This window comes from Lepisosteus platostomus, chromosome 7 (genome assembly GCF_059453375.1).
Source record: "Lepisosteus platostomus isolate fLepPlt1 chromosome 7, fLepPlt1.hap1, whole genome shotgun sequence".
Classification (NCBI taxonomy): Eukaryota; Metazoa; Chordata; class Actinopteri; order Semionotiformes; family Lepisosteidae; genus Lepisosteus; species Lepisosteus platostomus.
The window spans coordinates 19,713,090-19,735,227 of record NC_142617.1 but is presented as its reverse complement, the minus strand read 5'-3'; the positions used below and the strand labels follow the sequence as shown (position 1 = coordinate 19,735,227).

The 22,138-nt window shown below is 39.3% G+C and overlaps 1 protein-coding gene across 2 annotated transcripts; it reads right to left on the bottom strand.

Moving 5' to 3' along the window:
* Window positions 1-1,384: 1,384 nt before the first annotated feature.
* hunk (hormonally up-regulated Neu-associated kinase) lies at window positions 1,385-17,228 on the bottom strand. Of its 2 annotated transcripts, none has more exons than XM_088639609.1 (10): window positions 16,967-17,228; window positions 16,422-16,765; window positions 11,835-12,127; window positions 10,348-10,403; window positions 9,561-9,696; window positions 8,035-8,162; window positions 5,535-5,661; window positions 3,950-4,118; window positions 3,586-3,754; window positions 1,385-2,460 (listed from the first exon to the last, which is right to left on the bottom strand). In XM_088639609.1, the coding sequence occupies exons 2-10, from the start codon at window positions 16,653-16,655 to the stop codon at window positions 1,808-1,810; spliced, it is 1,965 nt and encodes a 654-aa protein (XP_088495735.1). In that variant the 5' UTR covers window positions 16,656-16,765; window positions 16,967-17,228; the 3' UTR covers window positions 1,385-1,807. The 2 variants fall into 2 exon arrangements, with proteins under 2 accessions (XP_088495735.1, XP_088495736.1); XM_088639610.1 differs by having other exon boundaries at window positions 16,422-16,722.
* Between the last annotated feature and the right edge of the window lie 4,910 nt (window positions 17,229-22,138).

Here is a 22,138-nt window from a genome sequence, read left to right as displayed (position 1 = left end):
GACAGAAAAAAATTTAGGATGGACCAAATTACCTTAGGAACAAGTAATAAGTTTATTCCATGCTGAAAAGAGAAATCACAATTCCAAAAATGGGTTATCTTGAGACCCAGAAGATTTTATAATAACCATGCTCTTTTCAGCATGAAATAAACCTATTACTTGTTCCTTTGCAGCCTACGCATGCTGACGCAGCTACCCACCCAAATTACCCTAGGTTTACAATACTATATGTAGTACTAATACATACTGTTATTTCTACTGAAAAGGTGTACCAGACTGTGTTTGAGAGAAATATATTTTGGGTTTACAGATATGAAGATGTAATTGACAATATCTTTGCACAATGCAATGGACACATTGATTCTTCAGTTTTCTGAAAACATTGATTCTAAAACAGCATTATGCTTCATTTAGAGCACGTGAGCGTGTAATTTCAGGTAAATATGTTACCAGTTATATAAAAAAAACAAAATAATGGCATAATTACATGATCTGATGCAAAATATATTCTATTTTGCACTTGAACAAAGAAAGATTAGAGATTAGGTGGTTTCTGGATTACTCTGGAATTGCTGTCATTCATATAATTGAAACTATTATTTCAACTACTAACTACTAGGCGATAAAAAATATCACCATTTACTCACACTGGTGTGCAGTTCAGATAAATGATTACAATTCATATCCATGTGTAGATTGCAGTTTTTTTCTGTTTAGCAAATAAATCCAGTTTAAAAACGGTGAACTGATAAGTAATATGTATTTGTGTACAGGGCTCAGTGGCACAGAGCCTGATGCAGAAAGTGAAGTAACCTCATTTAATCATGGGTGTTCATAAGCAACTCCACTCTCCAGGCAGCAATGTAAAAAATAGGGTAGTTTAAATGAAAAACAACATTAATGTTGTCAATAATCTTGATTGTATATTTGCTCCTATTCTGCATATACATATATGCAAAGACTTTGTAGCAACTCCACAGCAACATGTTACTTTAAGGATTAAATATGGCTGTACTGGTCTTTGTTAAGAGCTCTTAAAAAGTATTGCTTATAAAGTGTGTGCTAAAGGTAGCCTTTATGTTTCAGGGTTTACATGCATTGAATTAGGAGAAGTCAGGTGCAGAAGAAAAACTAAAACTGTTCTAGAGAGATGTCATTTTCTAATCTGGTTTCATAACGTTAAGAACCTGGATTTGAGTAACATGTCTTATGTTAATTCTAGGAATACGTTAGTCTCAGGAATAAATTCAATAGGTTATGTATAAAACGTGACTTTTTTACATAAAAACACAGAGCAAATAGACACCTGATCACAGTTTCTTCTGTGAGGACAGTGCACTAAGAAAAGCAATTAAGAAATGTAGTAAATTAAGAATCACAAATAAAAAAATGAAAAACTGTTTTATTTTAAAAAAAGGTTCTTTTCACACAAAATTATTGATGGGCGGATTGTAGGTGCATATTTTAGAATGACAATCGTTAATTTAGCAATGATATATATTGAAAGTTCTTATAATCTGTACAGCACTCATTTAAAGCATTAATTTCAAAATTCCAAATTGTAGAGGTGTTGAGGCCTTTTCGAAACATAAGCAAAATATATTTTTATTGCTGGCTTTAAGAGGACTGACGTGACTGTTTTTCGTGTATAACTTTTTCTAAGCCCGGAAATTGGAAAATTTCCAGAAATAACCATAACCGTTTTCTAATACAGTTAAAAAATCACAGCATTTGGGATTGTCAGCTAATCTTTCCAGTTTAGTAGAAAGGGGCTGGATAAGTAACGACAGGTGTTTTCCAGCCACTGTCAGAACAATGTTTTGAGGGCCCCTGAGGCACAGATCAGTGTCTGCATGTGGTATGAAGGTAAGGGCGCTGCAGGGTTCAGTCCCAGAGGAGGATTGGCCCTCACACTGAAGTTGTGGTTCCTCTTCTTTAGCATCTGGCCAATGCCCATCGTGGGGAACCTTCCTCGACTCTTGGGGCTGTCGTGGCACTCTCCACTCCTGCTGCTGGGAGCAGTCGAGGTGTCTGATGAGCTCCAGTCTGATCTAGAAGGGCACGTCTTGCTCTCGGGCGTTGGGAGAGTTGGAGGGCAGGGAATAGTGGCTTTCTTCAAGTAAGGGCTGTCGGGCTGGAAGGCAGGAGGGTGCAGAATGCAAGGGTGACCTCTGTGTGAGAAAGCGGGATGTGTCCCTTTCTGCCATGGTGCTGGCGGGAATTGGTCCAGTTCTCTGATGGCAGGCTCCCAGGAATTACCGGTACAGGCTGTCGCACTTGGGTCCTGGCCTTCCCTGGCTGCGATAAAGCTGCCCTCTGGCTGGGGTTCGAAGCGTCTGATGGGTTGGGGAGTGTGAGGAAAAAGAGACTGTATCTCCAGGTATTCCAAGGAAGAGGAAACCACACTTCCACCAGGGCCAAACCTTGCTTCGTTCCCATTGGGAGCAGTGCGGATAAGGCCTAGAAAAGAGACAAACCACTGTGTTGAACACAGCAGAACCTTGTAAAGTCACGTTTTCTATTTCCTGCCTCCCCTCCCCCAGTAGCAGCTGTTCTTGTTCAAATGTCCCACCATTTTGTGAGGTTTCCATCTGTACTGCGCCCTGCCTGGAGGCTTTTCTCTCACTGCAGTGTTTCTCCAAATATTGTTAGAGGTTTTGAATATATTCCTAAAAAATTTTGCATAAGTGGTTTAGATCTTTGGTTACATAACTTCTCATTTGCGTGCCCCTTTGACATCATCTCACGCCAAGAGTCCACCACAGGGCGAGACGATAATCGCTTATCGTCTCAAGGACAAGATACAAACTTGTGAGATTAGAATGACTCAAGTATTCCAAATGTACGTTTTTAACAGTTTGTTTGAAGCCGACATAGTACAACTGGAATTTATAATTTTCTCTCCGCTTATAACACCATGAGAGGTTGATTTGACAGATTGAACTTAAGGATGATTTAAGAGATTTGCTGCTAAATCAATCAATACAATTTCTAATTGGGTGACTGGGTTCTTCAGGGCTTGCTCTATCCTGCGCAACAGAGCTGTGGGTCAGAGATTGCTCAGGGAATTTCTGCTGCATGTGAGGGAGGTGAGGAAACAGCAGCCAAGGTCATCAGCTGTCAGGTGACAGATTTTCACAACTGAATTGTAAGTGTACTCATCCCCCACAAGTATAAATACATATAAGATTTAGAAAAAAATGTTTTCACACAAGTAAATCAGCATTTTAGTGTCTCAGGTGAAATCTGAGCATCAATCTATTCCAGAAATGTGAAGCTGCTGCACTGTGTATAGAATGCTTATGTTGTAGATGTGCCTTTAGATGCAACACAACGGATAATGATATATAACTGCCTTCTTCTATAAAGAAAACAAAACAGAACCGATCTGTCCACACAGGCCTTCTTCAGACGTCAGCACCTTTTGAAGGGTTTACCTGCAGGGACTCTCACTTTGAAATCATTTACATTGACAACTGTGATAAATAAACTGTCACAACAAGCCAGTCTACCCATTGGTCTAATATCGACAGGTTTTACATGTGATTTGTAACTTGGGAAGCCACTCTTAATACTGGATCTCACCTCTGTCCAGAACGTTGTTCTGTGATTTTTTGTCCTTCAGCAGGCCCTTGTTCTGAAGCAGATAACGTGGAGTCTGTTTTGGCAAGATGGTCATTTTCTCCATTTTTTTCATCCAGTGGGTCTGAAAGACATCTGTTTTCTTTTCTTTTTCTACAACCTGCTGCTCCTCCTACAAAAACCAAATAACAAAAGTTATTCCCTGCTTCTATTTGATTTTTTCTCTTAAAAAGATTTGTGTGGATTATCAGTCTTTCTGAGATTGCCACCCCACAATTAGTTAACTGCAATGAGGACGAATTAGTTAGGTCTGAGCCTAACTTTCTAATGCAATGTAAAGCAGATAAGATCTTGTGTTGATACTTACTTGGAAGACCCTGGTGAACCTCCTCATCTTCTTGTCCAGGAGGAAGTAGACCGCGAGGGTGTGACAGGCGCGGTTTGTAAGCACAACACTGAGGACATCGCTGTGCTTGTACCCCAGCCTTTCCGTCATGTGCTGCAGCACACTGTGGTTGATCTCCTTCATGTGTATCCTACTCAAAAAAGACAGGAGCGTCACCATTAGATCGGAAGACCAGCACTGTGCACCTTCATTCCTATAACTACTACCGCTTGTTTGCTTTTCTGTTTGGGTGCTTGAACAAGAAAACAGAATTACCAAATTTTATATTTTATATCATCCCATTCATGTGTCCCCAGTTTATAATCAACTTGGTGTACTGGTACAACATGTACATGTAAAGTGCCTGGATCGAGCCCACCCAGCCCTCTCCAGTGATGTGTTGTATATATTTGTATATACACATAATTGTATATAGAGCTGAATCTGCCATTTGAATGAGTAATGTTCCTGATCAAGAGTCAAGAGTCTAGGATATTGGTATTTTCAATGGAGGCTGTATGTATCTGGGTTACATCTCCTTGAATGGCAGTTAAGGGGTTAAACCAGTCATTGGTTCTAAATTTTAAGCACAGATGTACCCAGGTGATTAGTGTTCCAGTTAATTTGATTGAAAAAGTGATAATGTCTCTCCTCATCTTCTCTGCAACTAGGAAATGTTACTGTCCCTACTGTTACAGATAACTAAAATGCCCTAACAGCGATCTGAACTGCACCATCAAGACATCAAAACTAAACAAAGTGGGCCTGATTGCATAGAATCTACCATTGAACAACTTAAGCATTATATACGGTGAGATTTCCTCTCAGTAAAGCATTAACTACATTGCACTCGGCTGATCTGTCAACACCCTTAAAGTTATGGAACATTTAAGGGAAAATTAATTTAAGGTGCTTCCTGTAGCTAGCTACTGTGCAGCAATAGTAAACACATGTCTGGTTTGCAGACTGAACTGACTAGACATTCTCACTCTGAGCTGTAATACGGTCGACATGTTTAGTTCAAGAAGGACACTTATGCTTTTCAAAGTCGAAATGTCACACAATGTTTTTTTCACAATGCTGTGCTTTAAAGTAATAATGTCTTATGTCTCGCACTCAAATCCTTTTTCTAAGCAGAGAATTTAATGAAAACATTTTAGAGTAATGAGGCTCAACTGCGCAGTAAAACCAGTTTCATGACTTACAGAGAAGCCTGCCAGCCGCAAACAAGTTTTACTCTTCTTCTAAGATCCTTTGGTAAAACGAATTAAAGAGACAGTGTACTTTTCACAGCAGTCCCCTGACACAATGGACTTGGCCTATTTTTGTCATTCATTGCTCCAATGAAAAGCCACTTAAAAATGTGTTGATGTTTCGATTTCTTCTCAAGATTTGTGATCTGTAAATCGTTGTGGCTGAGACAACAGGGGAGGAAATGGAGTAGTTAAACGCAGAAAATGATCTTATTTTGATTTTTTAATATTTAATGTCACCTTTATGCCACAGTTCTTTGATTAGAATCGAGCGGTTTCAGTTTCTAAACATGCATGAGTTTACCCTGCCGTACCTATTCAGACACGCTGCTCCGTGTGGAGGGCTTCCACTTCTGAGCCATGGGTCCATCATGACTTGATGAATATTTGGCCTCTTCACTGGGTCTGGCTCCAGCAGGCTTCTTAACATGTTGACTGCAGCTGTAGACAGATCGCAGAGTGGAAAGCAGAGTTAAGAGTCAGGAAAACCGCAAGATCAAGAAAAGGCTTATTTCAGCCTATTGAGCTTTTTTCTCTTTGTGCCCAGAATATTTTTCAGGCAAAGCTATGAACTTCAATAGGTGACTATGTTGTTATATTTATAGAAAGCAGTGGTTCAGAAGACACGCTCCTTTAGTAATGTATAAAAGTATAATCAGTGAACAATAGAATATGTCCTCATTTTCTCTGAAAACGGCTTGGATAAGTCAGATAACTTGTTTTCATGTCTTAGGCTTTCAGAGGCGGGTGTCACCGCAGAGTAGCACCCCCAGCCTGACTACTCTGCAATGGCTGCCCAATAATAATTCTTTAAAGAGGTTTGAGTAGGGAGCTGCGTCAGCTGCAGAGGAACAAGAAAAGCTCATTTCCACGCTGAAAAGCAGAAAGATGTTACACCTTCTTCAGGTGTGCGTGAGAAAGAAGTAGAACGAAAAAGAAAAACTCTTTAGGAGAAGAAGGCTCAACAGCCAAAACATTTTTTCTCTCTACTTTTCACCGTGATACTAACCTAAATATATGCCTTTATTTATGGCTGTTTTTAAACATTTTCTTTTTTTGTACTGTTACTTTTGCAGCTCACCTGCTGTGGCAGCGCCGCACTCAAACAGACTAGGCCAAGTCACTTAAGGACACAATAGAGGACCTAAGGGCTTTTCCCTGACGTTGCAGTTCACTGTACATTCATTGCAAAGGTAAAAGCATCTTCCTGGTGTTACAAAGCCAAAAACAAACATTTGAACCACCTTCCAGAGGCCCTGCGTTAGCATGCTGAAAGATTAATGGGAAATCATTCAACTCATTGTGGTCTTTTTTTCCTACTGGGGGAAAAACAGTAAAGTATATTATAGCCTTCAGTCTCTCTAGCCAGGAAAAAGGATGGTGGAGGGGGATCTCACAGAAATCTTCAAGTAATGAAAGGAACTGCAAAATGTTCAAACTTGACATGTGGACCTGGATTAGTTTGTATATTAAGTACAAATTGTTTCAGAATTGTGAGCAGGGGGCTTTTCTCTAGCCAGAGAGATTCATTGAAAAGTCTGCCAAGACCAATGACTATTACATTCTAGTGTAGTAAAGCGTAATGCTAGTATGGTAAAACCAAAAAGTAAAAAACATGGAAACCAAAGTCAAACTGGTATGATGAACTTCTAGAAACAGTTCTTGGTCTGATAATTTATTTACACAGTGGAAGGGCCAATAGGCCAATATTTGTATTTTTAGGTTCTTAGCTGTAGCAAAAAAAAAACTTTTAGTTTTAGATTTGGAAAATAAATGGTTTTTTGCTTTTAAAGGGTTTTGCTCTGTAGCAGATGCCCTTGAAATGTTCCATCTAGCAGTTCCAAACAAGAATGCTTTGAATTTGTTCCTTAATCTATCAAAGCTAGGGAAATTAGCAGAAAAACTCAGACACACAATCTTAGTTGCCAAAAATATTTTTGTCCCTCATATGGTTGAAAACAGGCTTCACAGTAAAGCTGGCATCAACAGAATGAAGCTTTTAAATGCATTTGTAGTGTTATCTGGGCACTTGTTAGATGCAAACAAAAGATAAACTTCCTGCATTTTGTTTTGAACTAAAAAAGGCATTTTCTTTCTAATTCAGTCATGCAGTTAACAACAGTTTCTAACTACTAAATTCCAGTGCCTAACACAAACAAATTCAGGTTTTGTTTTTCTGCCCTCAATCCTTCTGTATATCCTGATTTTTTTAAGAAACTCTACTAAAAGATCAAAAGAACCCTTTTCTTAGAATCTCCTAACTTACCATGTGAGAAAACATTCAACCCTCACATATGAACTTTATTTTCCTGAATATCCAAAATGTATAAATGAAACCGACTCTAGGCATGTTCTCCAAATGTACAGTAACTTGCTAAAACTCCACATCGAAACTTGGGCGCTTCACTTCTGTGTAGTCCTTGTGCGACTTCAGAATTGTGAGCAGGGGGCTTTTCTCTAGCCAGAGAGATTTATTGAAAAATGTGCAAAGACCAATGACTACTACATTCTAATAGTCAAGGTTGTGGATTGTTTTCTTTTTCAATACGGCATTAGCAAATAACAGTTTTCACAATGTTTCACAGCAGAGATGCAGCAATAATAAAAAAGGAAGGAATTAATTACCTAAATCTTTTATAGCCTTCACAGTGCTGTGACAACAACCACTGAAAGAGCACTTTATACAAAGTGTATAGAGATTAGTAAAAACTAGCTAATAATTAAAGTTCAGTCATAAGAGTGTGCAAAACAATTAGGGATTCCAAAATGTCCCGGGGATTGTCAACAGGAGCTACTGTCATGAGTGGAAATTACCTATGGAGAGCTGTGGAGGCAGAGGGTTCATGTCCTTGTCCACCATCCTCTGGTGCAGGGCTCTGAGACTGAAGGGCTCCACAGTGAAGGGCAGGTTTCCTGTTAGCATGGCGTACATGTTCACACCTCTGGGAAATTCAACATGGAAAGAAAGGAGAACCACATTATTTCCCTTTTTAAAAGCACTAAGTAAAACTTTTCATCCTACAGCCAACTCCACTTGAAACCAAGTGCTGGGATTTTCATTTGCCAGGTTTATGTCTTTTACCTGCGTTTATGATCAATTGACATGAAGTGCTGGCTGTGATTGGGATTCCCCAGCCAGAGATGCACGATTTCTGAGCGCCAATGAGGTTGGGGTGCAATTGGTTAGACCAGTTTGCTAAGAACATTAGAACAGTGACACAGGGGAAGAAGTAATTCGGCCCATTTAGCTTGTCAAGTTCTGTAGTTAACTGCTTACTGATCCAAGGGTTTCAACCAGCTGCTTCTTAAAAGAAACCAGGGTACCAATGTGGCTGGATAGCTTGTTCCAGACTCCTATGACCCTCTGATTTAATACATGCCTCATATTCTCTGTATCAAACTCACTTCCACATAGTTTCTACTTGTGCCCTCTAGCCTGTGTTGCACTGTTCATCCTGAAGAAGTACAGTGAGTTGACTTGATCAAGGTCTTGAAGGATTTTGAATACTTGGATGAGGCCCCTTGCAGTCTTCTCTGTTCAAGACTAAAGAAAGCCTCTGTTCCTGATCTTTGGGACACAGTGACCCCTTTAACCTACCAGACATTAAAAGGACAGCAGTACAGGTTGTGTGGGCTGTGTTGCCTGTGATATTTTTCTGGAAACAGCTGGTTGAGATCCTTGGATTAATTAGCTACTAGCAACCAAATGATGGACTGAATGGCCTTCTGTCATTTATAACTATGTTGAATGGTCCAGGTTGAGTGCACAGGGTGTAATGACCAGGAGCTGTCACTTGAGGCCACCAAAGAGACAAATATAACCTTTCTTTTGTATATGGTGGTTTCACTTGTTTACAACTGACCGTTAATTGTTCTTGTGAAATGTTTTCGCTTGAGAGTAATTTCTGGGAAACCCTTGGCAGCTGGAAATGCTATCTGCCCATATATATTTAAGGTGTGTCTGTCACACCTTATCCAAAGGTGAAGATCTTCTGCTACATTTATATAAATTAAAAATTGTAATCGCCTGTGCTTTGCTTTAGATGCTGCCACCTCTTCATAAGTGTAGAATAAATACATTTTCAGAATGTTGCAATCTAGTTGCACTGTTCATAGGTGCACTGTTGCTTGTACCTGCTCATCAAACTCCAGGTATGTTGAGTAGGTAAGTTATTTAGTATGGTTATGACAGCAAATAATGAATTTAGCTATACAGAACATTAACATATTTGTAGAAAGGTCGCTTCTTAAGGTAGAATTACGATTTTGCTGTTTAAGAGCGGAGTGGAGATCTCCAAGCCTCTCTGTAACTGGCTGAGCATACTGGAAAAATCACTTACATGGACCAGACGTCCACTTTGGGGCCGTATCTCTTTTTGGACAGGAGCTCGGGTGCTGCATACGCAGGGCTGCCACACTGAGTACTGAAGGGGTCCGAATAACCCAGCATCCAAGCGCAATTACTCAGGCCAAAATCTGGGAAAGAAAAGACAATTCAGCACTGATTTATTTGTATTACCATTGCTTCTCTTAATTGTTAAGTTTTCCATGCATATTAAAACCATTATTTTATCGCTGCAGTATTTAGCAGTGCCTAACAATGACCCATTCTCCACATGTAACACTTGCTGTTAAATAAACCTCATATAACATAGTACTGATGTTCCAAATACTTCACACTCGGGCGAGAACTTGTTAAGTTTGAACTAGTTAATGAATTCCTAATTAAACCTGGCCACATAATTAAATATTTTTTGACTGAGAACTTCAGACAGACGTTTCCTCCCTGGAAAACTACCAATACCTTTTTTGATGAAAGTTATTTTCTTATCCCATGCTAATATCCATTTACAAGTTATTTGGTTTTTCACCACTGAATGGCTTTGAAAGAGAAGAAGAGGCATTGTTTTTGAATTTTAAAGAGATTTATAAAGTTGGCTGCTTCTGCATATGGTACTATGTTTCTTTCACATTAAAACATAGATTGTAATTCGAAACAGATTAATCAAATGAGTGAAGCGATGTACATTGCATATACAATACTGAACAGGTCAAAAAGAAATTCTGAAATACTTCAAGTAGGGTTCATTTTTAAGAGGTATATTTTAATTTGGTTTCATGTATTACCTATAAGCTTTATGTTGTCATCTTCATCCAGTAGAAGGTTCTCTATCTTCAGGTCTCTGTGATAGAAACACACACATCTATTGTTAAATGATTGAAGCATAGGTTTCAATTGAAAGCATGCATATTCTTTTAGCAAAACACTGAGCCCCTACTGTATTGCACTCTCTTGATTGTGTCAAGGAATTGTTTTTAAGAATTTACAAATCTAGCACCACAATTATTTATCCCGTGCATAAGTGTAATACTTATTTCAAAGTCTTTCAATCTGATGTTTTCTAAAAGTCTAGAGAGATACTGTTAACATTTAAGGGAAAAATGTTTTTAGTTTGATTTAATTTATTTTTTCAGTTTGAAATAGTTCAAAGAGAAGTTTTACACAAGCAGGTTTACATACTATTATCATTCTGAACCCCTTTTCAATTCTGAAGACTTAAACGTTTAGGAACAACTATAGCCAAACACTATGATGAACCATCCATTATAAATAGCAGAATCAAAAATAATGTACTGTATTAGATGCAAAAAGGCAGTCGAATGATACACAAGATATAACAGGCACAGTGTCCTAAATTAAGTTGTGTGGAATGCATGAACTGTTTTCATGTATCAGACAAAGGAAACATTGTCTCTCATCACAAGAATTTACAAGGGTCGGACTGTGCCTTCAGGATCAGGAATTGTATCATTGGCCATGAGAATCATAGTTACCGTTCTTAAATATTATCTGCAGGCTTTGTGACCTGTAATTTATCACATGGGTCAGGACTGCTTTATTGCTTTATGCTATTTCAATGCGTTAATATATAACTTTGATGAATCAGTGTTTGATAGATTAAAACTACAATACCAAGGAAAAGAGCCAAACTGTTTGTTCTTCTCTGTAATCCCTGGATTCAGCAATATCCTGGCATTCCTGAATAGATACCAGTTTTCTCTATAATGTCACGACAACGATGAAGAACTTGTCTATGTGTGCTGGCAGCCCTGTGTGTTCTTTTTTGAAAGCTTGTGCAAGTGTAAAAATACACTGAAAAAATCATAGGAAAGGCAGTTGATAACTGATAATTAATTGTGACTTAGTGTTTAGAAAAGGCAATATGTTTATGATGTGAGAAGATACATTAGAGAGCTCACTCTTTCCTTAGCTGCACAGCTTTCTCACTAAAACAGGGACACACTACACTGCCACCACACCAAGCTTATGCCACTCTAGGGGTTCAAGTGAAGAAGAATAAATATAGTTCTCTCTCCTGGAGTTTTATGTATTAGACATGACCATCCATATTTCTGAGGGATGTTTGGCTCCAGAGAAAACAGCCACATAAATATGTCTGACAAGTGGAAAAATCAAAAAGGGACCCAAATCCTCCCAAAATCAGGAGCTTGTTTCCCCCGCTGTGTGAAGCAAAGCCCAGCTGTGCACAAATGTAACCCAAAGAAGACCGAGGCACGGATGAGGGCACCCCAAAACGTTCAGTGAGAGTTACCTGTGCACCACCCCGGCCCGGTGCAGGTGCTCCACAGCCGTGACCAGCTGCCTGACGTATTTCTGCGCCTCCCTCTCCTCCAGCTTCTTCTTTTCATAGATGCGGTCCATCAGGTTGCCTCCTGGGCACAGCTCCATCACCAGGTAGTAGCTGTTCTCCGTCTCTAAAATGTCCAGCAGCTGGGTGATGTTGGGGTGGCGGATCATCTGCTGGATCTGACCCTCCCGCCTCAGGTTTTTCGTCACGTAGGAATCCTTTTTGGCCTTACGCTTGTCGATCACTTTCACCGCCACCTGAGAGGAGGGCACACGAGTCTCAGTCTGGCCTTAAAAAACAGGTGTGACTGGTGGAAAACAGTCACAAATGCGTGTGTTGAAATGTTTCTGCGCACTTTAATAGGCTCAGGGGATTAGGAACAGTATCTAATTACAGTACAGAGGCATATTTGCAAGTGGTGCATGTTCTGTACGTGCAACATATCCATCTGTTGTGAGCTGTTGTCTGTGTTGCATGCGACACAGCCAGTGGAGATTTCTGTAAAGTGTTATAAAAGTAGTTCGTAAAATGAGTTTTAATAAGCCTCTAAAATTTATGAAAGCATAATTACACACCTAAACAAAGGAAAATTCCATGCTGGAAATCCGAACTTGCGTGTTCATAGTAATAGACCTGGAAGGACAAACTAAAACATCCATCCGTTTTCTAAAAGCTCCATCTAATTCAAGGTTGCTGGGGATCTAGACCCTATCCTGGCTCAACAGGCACAAGGCTGGGTACACCTTGGACGGGATGCCAGTCCATTGCAGGGTGAACACAACAAATACACTCACACCAGGGCTAATTATCCCAGAAGTCAATTAATCTTTCAAGATGTTTTCGGACTGTGAATGGAAACTGAAGCCCCTGCATAAACCCACGCAAACACGTGGAGAATATTACAAACTCCACACAGACAGCATACCTGGTCCAGAATTGAACCCAGGGCCCCAGCACTGCAAGGTAGCAATGCCACCATGCCATCTGCCAAGCTGAAACAGCCTCTCTAACACAGTCTTTTTATGTGCTTACAATGTCTTGCAAGTAACTCACACCTATAAGAGCCAGTCTTGACAGGCCAGAGCAATGAGAAGGGGTGACCCCTTACTAATGAAGGGAAATTAAACTGTAGGAGGGAATAATCAAACCCACCTTGCACGTTTTTGGCAGGTGAAAGGAAACCACAGCAGAAAAAGATTACACAAAACATGCAAACTCCACCCAGACAGGCCACCAAGATAGAACTAAATAGCAGTACCACCCGGACCTATATAAACACTCTAAATCCAGATTTTTTTCACAAAAGCAAAAAAGAAAAAACGTGCAGAAACTGACATGTCCATCAAACTTCGGCCTCAGGTTTGAACACTGCATTAACCATTTCCCAGCTGATTATAAGCAAAAGTTTATGCAGCAAGGTAAAACACCACAGGGGCATTCATTTTACCTACTTTGAGAGTCTGATTTGAACTGCCATAAATGCAAAAACTTGAAAGTCTGGTTTATTTCTCCAAATACGCAACGAATCCCGCTGAAACTGACAATTCCAGCAGTGCCTACTAATTCAAAGCAATGGAGCTAATGTTTATCACTCACTGCATTCTCTATCATTCTCCACTCCACATTCTCCAAGAGGGGAATGTATCTGTCACCAGTTCCTGTTTTTTTTTAATGAAATGACAAAGGCATCTTAACAGTTATCTTTCCCATTTAAAGCAATCAAATCAAACAGGATTATTGAGGCAGATTGAAGACTGGCATTTCAATTTGCTCTGTCTGGTACCTAAGCTCCCAGCCTAGCTTAAGTTAATTTCGTAAGAGCTAGTGTGAGAGTGCTAAAACCCAATGCAATCAATAGTGAGGATTTTATTTCTGTAGGCCCCTGATTCCCTGCACATTCACAATATTAACTGTCGCTTAATTGCCCAATTAACATGAGAAAAAACAATTGAACTTTACATAGTACGTGTTGCCACCTACTCTGGAGAACAATTGTGCTATGTTCCATTAAATTAAAAAAATGCATGCCTCCTGAACAAATCTGAGAATTGCAACTGACAGAGCAGAAAGGGTTGTTTGTAGCTGCTTAGAACGTTTGTAACTTTATTTGAATAAGGCAAAAGTGTCCTGCAGAACAGAAAACAGCAAGCAGAACTCTCGCCTTTTTCGACTGTGTGCTGCACTAATGCAATTTATCTTAGTGCAGTTTTTACTCCACAAAGGTAGTAAGGAGTACTTGTGAGGAGTAAGGAGATGCTGTCTAACTACGTCAAGAGCTTCAGCGTTCCACCCATGCTCTTAATTACCTAACCAAACTAATGCATTTTAATTGGAGCACTTGAATGGTTCTCGCAAACCACTTAAAGAGTCACCCCCTTATTCCCTGTAGTCTCTTCATTGCCCCCCACAAAAAGAGGTTATATGCAACTGACAGGTTACGACCCGTTAATGGATCGCATTGCTAAAACAAGAGGCAACAATTTAGGAACCGAGCAGAGCAGCTGATTATAATGTGACTGAACTGTTTACATGAAAAACAGCATGTGTTCTGCTACTGGCCCTTCCCAGCACATTGAGATTCTGCATTTCAGGCCCAGAAAAGAAGAGGGCTGTTAAAAGGTTTATTGTGTTATCTAGGATACACATTATTAGTCTAAATCCTGCTGGCTTCCCCAAACACAGGAAAAGTTGTCCAGGGTAGCCCTAATCCTTTGTATTTTCATTCATTTTGTGTTTTAAACATGGAGATAGTTGAGCAAATACAAGTTTTTTGTTTGTTTGGTGTAGATATTTTAGATCAGTATCGTTAAAAGATCCATTCAGTTTATAATCGTCCAAACACGGTCTATGAACACATAACCTGCGTTGCTCTCCTTGAAGTCATCAAGAGACCGTTTCACCTAAAAGCTGATTAAAACAGATGCCATGAATCTTTTGTTTAGAAGGAGGCACCGCAGAAGAGGGAACAGGGAGTTCGAAAGTGAGACAGAGGATGCAGGAGTGAGTTGCCCTAAAAACTAAAAAAGGGTATTCAGTGTGAAAGGTTTTAGGATAAATGCAATGTACGTTTTATGTACTGTAGCTGTGCTATGGTAGTAGTTTGAATAGCGATTCCAGGCCACCCAGACAATGGCAGTTGTTTTCTCAGATGTAACTGTGCCGTGCCTCTCACAAACAAAGCCATTCAGAACTTACAGTAATTGCAAACAAGGGAACAGACGGGCACTAAAGTCCTTTATGAATGAGAGCCTGAGCATTTATGCGGTGAATAACTGAATGACAAATTAATTTTCTCCTCATATGCACTCGCCAGAAGTATGCGGAGTCCATTAGATGGCCTTAAACGAAAACAGCGGTGGTTTACCTAACGAAAAAAGTACGAACAGATTTCACGTGTAAACCAGTGCTATATTTACAAGCATTCAATTTTAATCACCAAAACCAATTTAGCTGCTGAACATACGTTTCGGAAACTAAGATTCATTTTTTATAAACGTATTCATAACGCCACAAACAGAAAGCTATATCTGTAGGGAGTCCTCAAGCAAATCCAATTTACATTTAATTCCTATATGTAAGTCCCAGGTATTTCAAATAATGCTACAGATTTGCTGCTATTTACTTAATATGTTCATTAACACGACATTCATTAAGTTTCTAGGTATACCCTCTCTGGGGTAATCTCTTCTTAATTCAGACACCTCAGTAAGCCCCATTGATGCAAGTATTATCTAATAACATTTGAGCAGTGATTGACCTGGAACTTTGCGGACATTTCCTGTTATCACTTCAAATCTGAAGATGAGAAACACCACCCTAAAATACCACCGGTATCTGATATTTCAGCTGAAGCACCGCCGAGAACGAAAAAGACGTGCTCTTGACCAGATAACATCAAAATTTAATTATGAGTATTCGCTGGTCATACAGAAAGACTTCACAAGTATTTTCGACGTCTTGTATTTTAAAATGCACTGTGACAGGACTAATACTGACTTTTTGTGGAACTTGTAAACCTTTAGTGTATGCAACATTAAAATATTCCCTGTCCTAATGGAGTTGGGAGCCATCGATATTAATTCCAAAACTTAAGAACCGAATCGCTCACTCAAAAATACTAACAGTAAAGTAAACATGGTGTAACAGTATTCAGGGCTACTATATTAACCTCTGGGTACGAAATACATATACAGTACATGCAATACAACGATGACACGTGCATTTTGGAAGACACGTACTAGTGGAGCAATTTGTGGGTCGGTTCACTCTTTTTTTCCAATATACAAACGTTTTACCGCTTAATACTGGTTTCGGAGGTGATACCCTCACACTGTATATGGACTACTGTACACATTGTCTTATTTTGGTTTAGGAACTACACTGGTTGATTTCGTATAAAATCGTACAAAAGCAAATGTAACTAAACAATTTTAAATTAAGAACAGAAATGAACAGTGCTTCTTTACTGTATGATTTCTGAGAAAATGTCAACAGACTGTTTCAACAGAATCTCAAGCAAAAGCGATAGAAAATAAAGAGGTGAAAACATACCGTCTCCCCGGTCATCACATGCAGCCCTTCTCTTACTTTAGCGAAAGAGCCTTCTCCAAGTTTTCTGCCAATGAGGTAATTCCCGACTCTTTTGGTGTGGTAAAACGTACGATGACTTTCTCGGGAAGGACACGGTGCGAAAGACGGGAAGTTGCTTTCAATGGCAATGCAAGGCGTCTTTAGCCCAAAAAGACGAGGTCCGTCGTTCACCATTTCCCTGACCGCAGCGGGCATCCTGGTTCGCGGAGCAGTCCAGCACCCTCCACTAACACCCCGTGAGAAAACTCCAGCCCCGACCTGCCTTTTGGAGATCAGAAGGGATAAGCGCAGTCAGCAAGGGACATCTGAAGAAAAAACACTTCACTTTGTACCCTGTCACTAATGTGAAATACTTAACGCGCTTTAAAACAACGCACCACCTGTTCAATCCAAGTTTCAGAGATTAAATTAATACATCACTTTAATGCAATTATTAACTCCGCATAATAATTTTATGCAATACGAGGATAATTCATAGTCCTCAAAAATGTATAACACACACGAACCTTTTATCTGTCCTGCTTAATTATTAGGCAAAAAAAAAGTTTCACTGAAGTTTTCGTTTGCCACACGGTCAAGGGCTGTCTCCTGTTTCCAGATAGCGCAGTGAGAGGACTGTGCTCAACGCGACCGCCGGGCGACACTGACTCGTTTCTTTTCTGTAGCAGAAACCTCATGTGTGAGGGCTAGAGTAATTTAATCGGCTCGCAGTCGGCGGGAGCAGATGTGATCTGAGCCCCCGCCTGTAAATCTTTCAAATCCCAGTCGCTCCCTCCACCCCCCTTTCGCTTGTTCACCAATGACAACAAAGAAAAAGCCGGACAGGGGAGGAGAGGTGGGGGGGGGGGGGGGGACTTTCAGTTTCACGAATTTTTCTTCCATGTACGTGACTCCTTTGAAATTCAAACCCAGAAGGTCGTTTAGTTGGGTTTTTCTCGATAAGTACTGAATTTGTAAGTGTAAGTTCAATATGACAGCCCCACATCTTCTACTTGATTGTTCATGAACAGAAAGACGTTGAACAGGTTATGCACTTCAAATGTTATCCACATGGAGATAATTTGGCTACCAAGCATAACAAACCTGACCACTGTACTCGACTTCGGATACTTTTATAAAAACCTTGGCCAAACATTTCTAAATCCAACGCTGTTCACGAAATGTCGATTTAACCCTACGCATATTGTATTTGACTTTTCTGTTAATTGTACAGCCAATACAATCCAGGCATATGCAGGATACTGTACATGCACAAGACATAACAGCTGTGCATACCCAATGAAATAAAACTATCTTTGCACTCACTTGTTCTTACACATTCAATTTTCCCTGTTCAATTGTAATAGACAGGAGTCCTCTGCCAAAACACCCACACAAACATCATCCAGTTTCCTTCCTACGTACAATGAAACTTTATTTTTTGATTTAGCAACAAAATGTTTTGCATCCAAGCAGGTGTTTCACACACATACATACTGTAGATTTACAAAAACATAAACAGTAGAAATAAACATTACATTAAAATAAATCTAGCATCACATAACAGAAAACAACCCATTTATAGCAATTACAAACGACTCCTACAGGAACCCACACTTATCAGAACCTATATATTTACTCCCCCCAACAATCACCCTAAATTCTTATAATTGCACAATACCCCTTCTTACACTGATTACACTTGCTCCTAAACCAATGCCTTTTATTTACTTGACCACCTTTCTTCACACCTAAGAAATCTACTAAGAAGTAACATATATAGGGCTCTGTATAAAGTCAGTTATTAATGTGATCATCTAAATTTATTCTTAATTTACATTAAATGAATGCAAATGTAATGCTTAATGGAAATGTCTGTAACCACATATAATGTGGAAAAGTCAGGGATGCTCGGAGAGAGACCTAGTGTGTCAGCTCTCTCCCGCAGGGAGGCCAGTCAGGCGTGGTGAGGTCGTCTGCTCCCCAGGGAACTGCACTTAAACAGGGCGGGAGATGACATGGGAACTGAGGAGAGTGAGTGGTAGCTGATGCACCCACAGGCAACCAGTACTTCAGGCTGGACAGGGGGACTTGGGTTTGGTTTACCTCATAAATAAAGACACCAAAAGTCGTTTACAGCCCAAGTCACCCCACCCTCCAGAAATAAAAAAAGAGAACTGCCTACTTAACCAAAGCAGGTCAGCCACAGTCAAGGTGCCACCAAAGATATTATTTGTGGGTTTGTTTGTGGGCAGCACTAGTGTTAGCCTGGGTAAATCTGAGTTTATTAAAACAAACCCTGACTCAATTCCTAACCTTAAGAAAATAACTTTTGTACATTAATGTTGCTGTGCTAACAGCCTTAAGCATTAGTCATGAATTGTGATGATTCTCCTGTACTGTTCTCCAGAAATCTGATGAAAAACTGGCCGTTCAGTCTTTGCTTTTGGCGGTGATTGTGATTTTTTTTTTATGTCAGGGCAAACCATACTGAGAAAGTTGTCATACTGGTGAGAAAAATATACGGATGACGAGCACTTTCTGACTATATTGTGAAAAGGCCAGTGCCCCTTCTAAACGCTATTCCACTACTTCGGTTCCCTGCTTTAACAAACATTAATCACTTTGAAGGTGTTGTGTTTTTGGATTCTACACTCACTAATGCGGACTAAATTAGAAAGCAACGAGGTAAATGCAAAGGAAACGTCCCGCTGTTGCTGAGATTAAACCCGTAAAATGCAGAGAGCAGTGTTCAAACCCTGTATATCATCACCACCTAGCGAAAAAATCTAAGTATTACAGTAGTACTGAGTGGTGATCATCACCAAAAAAGATTAAATGGGAAAATAAGACCACTAACAAGCTCCCGGCTGTAGGTTGATTATTATCTCTACGCCTTGTAATGACCTGGTGACCTGTCTGGGGTGTGGTTCTGTCTTGCGCCCTGTAAATGACATGACACTATTATCTAAAACTAAATTAATTACTTCAACGTTTAAAGTCAATGATAAACCGGAATTAGGATTATAATAATAAATCGGAAACAGTCATTCCTTAATTGTTACCGCTTCAAATAAAAATGAAAAACACATTAAAGAAAATATTTTTGTTGTTGAGAACCCAGAGCCAAGGAACAATACCTAGGTACGCGTTAAATAATTACTACATGTGTATTAGTTAAGTTGGAACGAGCTAAAAGTGTTTTTAAAACAGCAGTACATGCGTTCTATGATGAGACTATTTATTGGCTCAAAGTAATTGGACTCGCTCAATAATTTATTACAGCCCATTTCTTATTATTTTAACAGCGGCTTCAAACGACGGTCAGTGTCAGTCAGGAGTAAAGTTGGAAATGACGCGCAGAATTAGTTCTTATTAATTAAGAATCTTATTAAGAATTAATAATAATCTAATTCATAATGTTGGAATGGACTCGCAACGTAAAATTTGATTTTTGCGTATATATACAGGACTGAATTTAAAATGTGTTCTAGCAAACTGTAAAAGTATATTAATGTCTCAATGTTTTGTTGAAATAAATTATTTTACACACAAAGAAAATGAATCAAAATTCACTTGTTTTATTTCTGGTACGTTGGGTGGCTGTATATTTTTGCTAGGGTTGGTGTTATCACTTTGTGTTTATATAGTAATTTCAAATCTGAGATTATTCTACAGTCCTTTTCGTTAGCCTCACGAAAAAAATCGAGATATCACAAGGGGAAAACTCTACAGAACAATCCATACTTGGATTTTGAAGGTGTTATCACGATGGTGGTCCTCGTATACTCTTGTATTCTGTTTTATTTCCACTGGCAGGTGTTAAGTACAGAGATGCCCGAAACAATGTGACTTTCGATCACGAAAGAGTACAGTGCATATTAAAATTGATCTCCACCTTTCCACATTCAGTCCTAGGTGTTAGACTCAGTCAATTGAAAATTATAATGAGCAATAACGACCTGATAAAAGAACATTTAAATCGCAAAAAAGAGTGATTGTGTTGTCTTTTCGATAGACATTATAATTAAACAAGAAGTGAAAATGCTTAACAGCTCTAAGTGTCTCACTGATTGGCCGTCATTAATGCGTCTTCGATTGCACCCCTGCTGTTCTTTTGATTAGCTTGTTTTGATTGGCGGCGCCGGGCATTGCTAAAGATGAGAATGCAAATAAGAAATTTATTTCTGAGTAATGCGTTCGCGACAACATCACATTTGTTAGTTCAGGTTTGTTGTGTTTAATATTGTGTACCGTCAATCATGTCATTCTATTTTAGTTTATTTTCATACATTAGCCCCTTGAACTATTCACGTATGTGCTCTGCTGAGTTGGCGTGCACAACAATGAATTGTTCCAATTTTACAGGTGTCCTCGTCTTAAGCAGTGACTGGTGTTATCGAACGACATAAAAGACTGAATATCAGCAACAGCCCAATGAAGGGCGATGATGTGAAAAGTATGCTTCTGTTATTGGGCCGGTTCTTTCGTATTTCGTTTTACAATATGACAAATAAGGTTAAGTCATCCCTCTGGCGAAAGTAAGTTTTTACACCAGGATTTTCCCATCTTTAGATCTTGTGTTTGTGCTCCAGATAGTTTCACGATTTAATGGGATCCCAAATTTAATCATTTAGGAAGTGGGCGTCGTTGAAGAGATTTAAAATCTGTTAGAAAAGTGAGAAATACAGATTAACGTTTGAAAAGTTATGTGAAAACTGCGTGTTTTAGGGAATAGAAAATACATAAAAGAGTTCTAAGTAATCAAGATTAAGGCAGAGACCTTTAGAGTTTGATGCTTAATTCGTCAGTAATTTCCGATATTTAGAAACAAAGTGGGCAGCTATTGTGGCAATGTGCTGAGCAGCTCAGTAGTATATTTCATTGTATTTTCAAGGTATCGCAGCAGAAGGTGCCTGAAATTTGCATTCAGTCTAAGACATTGAATGATTTTAGGCCAATAACATTGATCTCTAGTTTTATGTAGTAATTTTGGAAAATTGTTAAAAGGCTTGTGCTCCACCAGGTAGAGCACCTACTGGATCCCATACAATTTCCCTACATGGCTAAAAGAGGAGTCAAAGATGTTACCCTCACATTATTGAATTCTTTATATCTCCTTTATATTTATAGCTAACATTTTATTTATAGCTGTTTCATCAGAATTTAACACCACCCAACCACACTTGTTAGTGGTGAGATTCCATTCAATTTTTTATCTAGATTTTAAAATTATAGGCTGTACTTCAGACTTTTTTGACCAACAAATCACAAAGAGTGGGGGTAAATGGTTTATATCACAGCAGCTTTTGCTCTTCCACCAGGTGTTCCCAGAACTGTGTGTTCTGTCCCCCATCCTGTACATTAGAAGCTTGTGAGGAGAGACACATCATCAAATTTGCTGATGACTATGTCATTGTCAGTCTCCTCCAAGACGTGGACACTGGCCATGGGCTTGTGGTGGATCATTTTGTTGAAATGTGTAACGACTCCTTCCTTCAACTTCATGTGTCGAAAACCAGAAAAATGGACACTGATTAAAGAAAGAGCCACCAATTGCAAAACCAACAGTCTCTGAAGAGCAAGAGGTGAAACTGTCAACAGATATCTTGGCACTATTGTTGATGTCAAGCTAACCTTTAAGAAAAATACCCTATGTACCATACCGTATGTAAGAAGAGAACAGCAATTGTTATCCT

What these genes read in the sequence shown, in the direction of transcription:
- hunk (XM_088639609.1), bottom strand. Translation starts at nt 16,655, where the DNA reads ATGCCCGCTGCGGTCAGGGAAATGGTGAACGACGGACCTCGTCTTTTT. An exon ending in GCCTCCACAGCTCTCCATAG is followed by an intron (nt 5,662 to 8,034) that starts GTAATTTCCACT and finishes ATCTGTCTACAG; the next exon opens with CTGCAGTCAACATGTTAAGA. An exon ending in GAACAACGTTCTGGACAGAG is followed by an intron (nt 2,461 to 3,585) that starts GTGAGATCCAGT and finishes TCTCTTTTCTAG; the next exon opens with GCCTTATCCGCACTGCTCCC.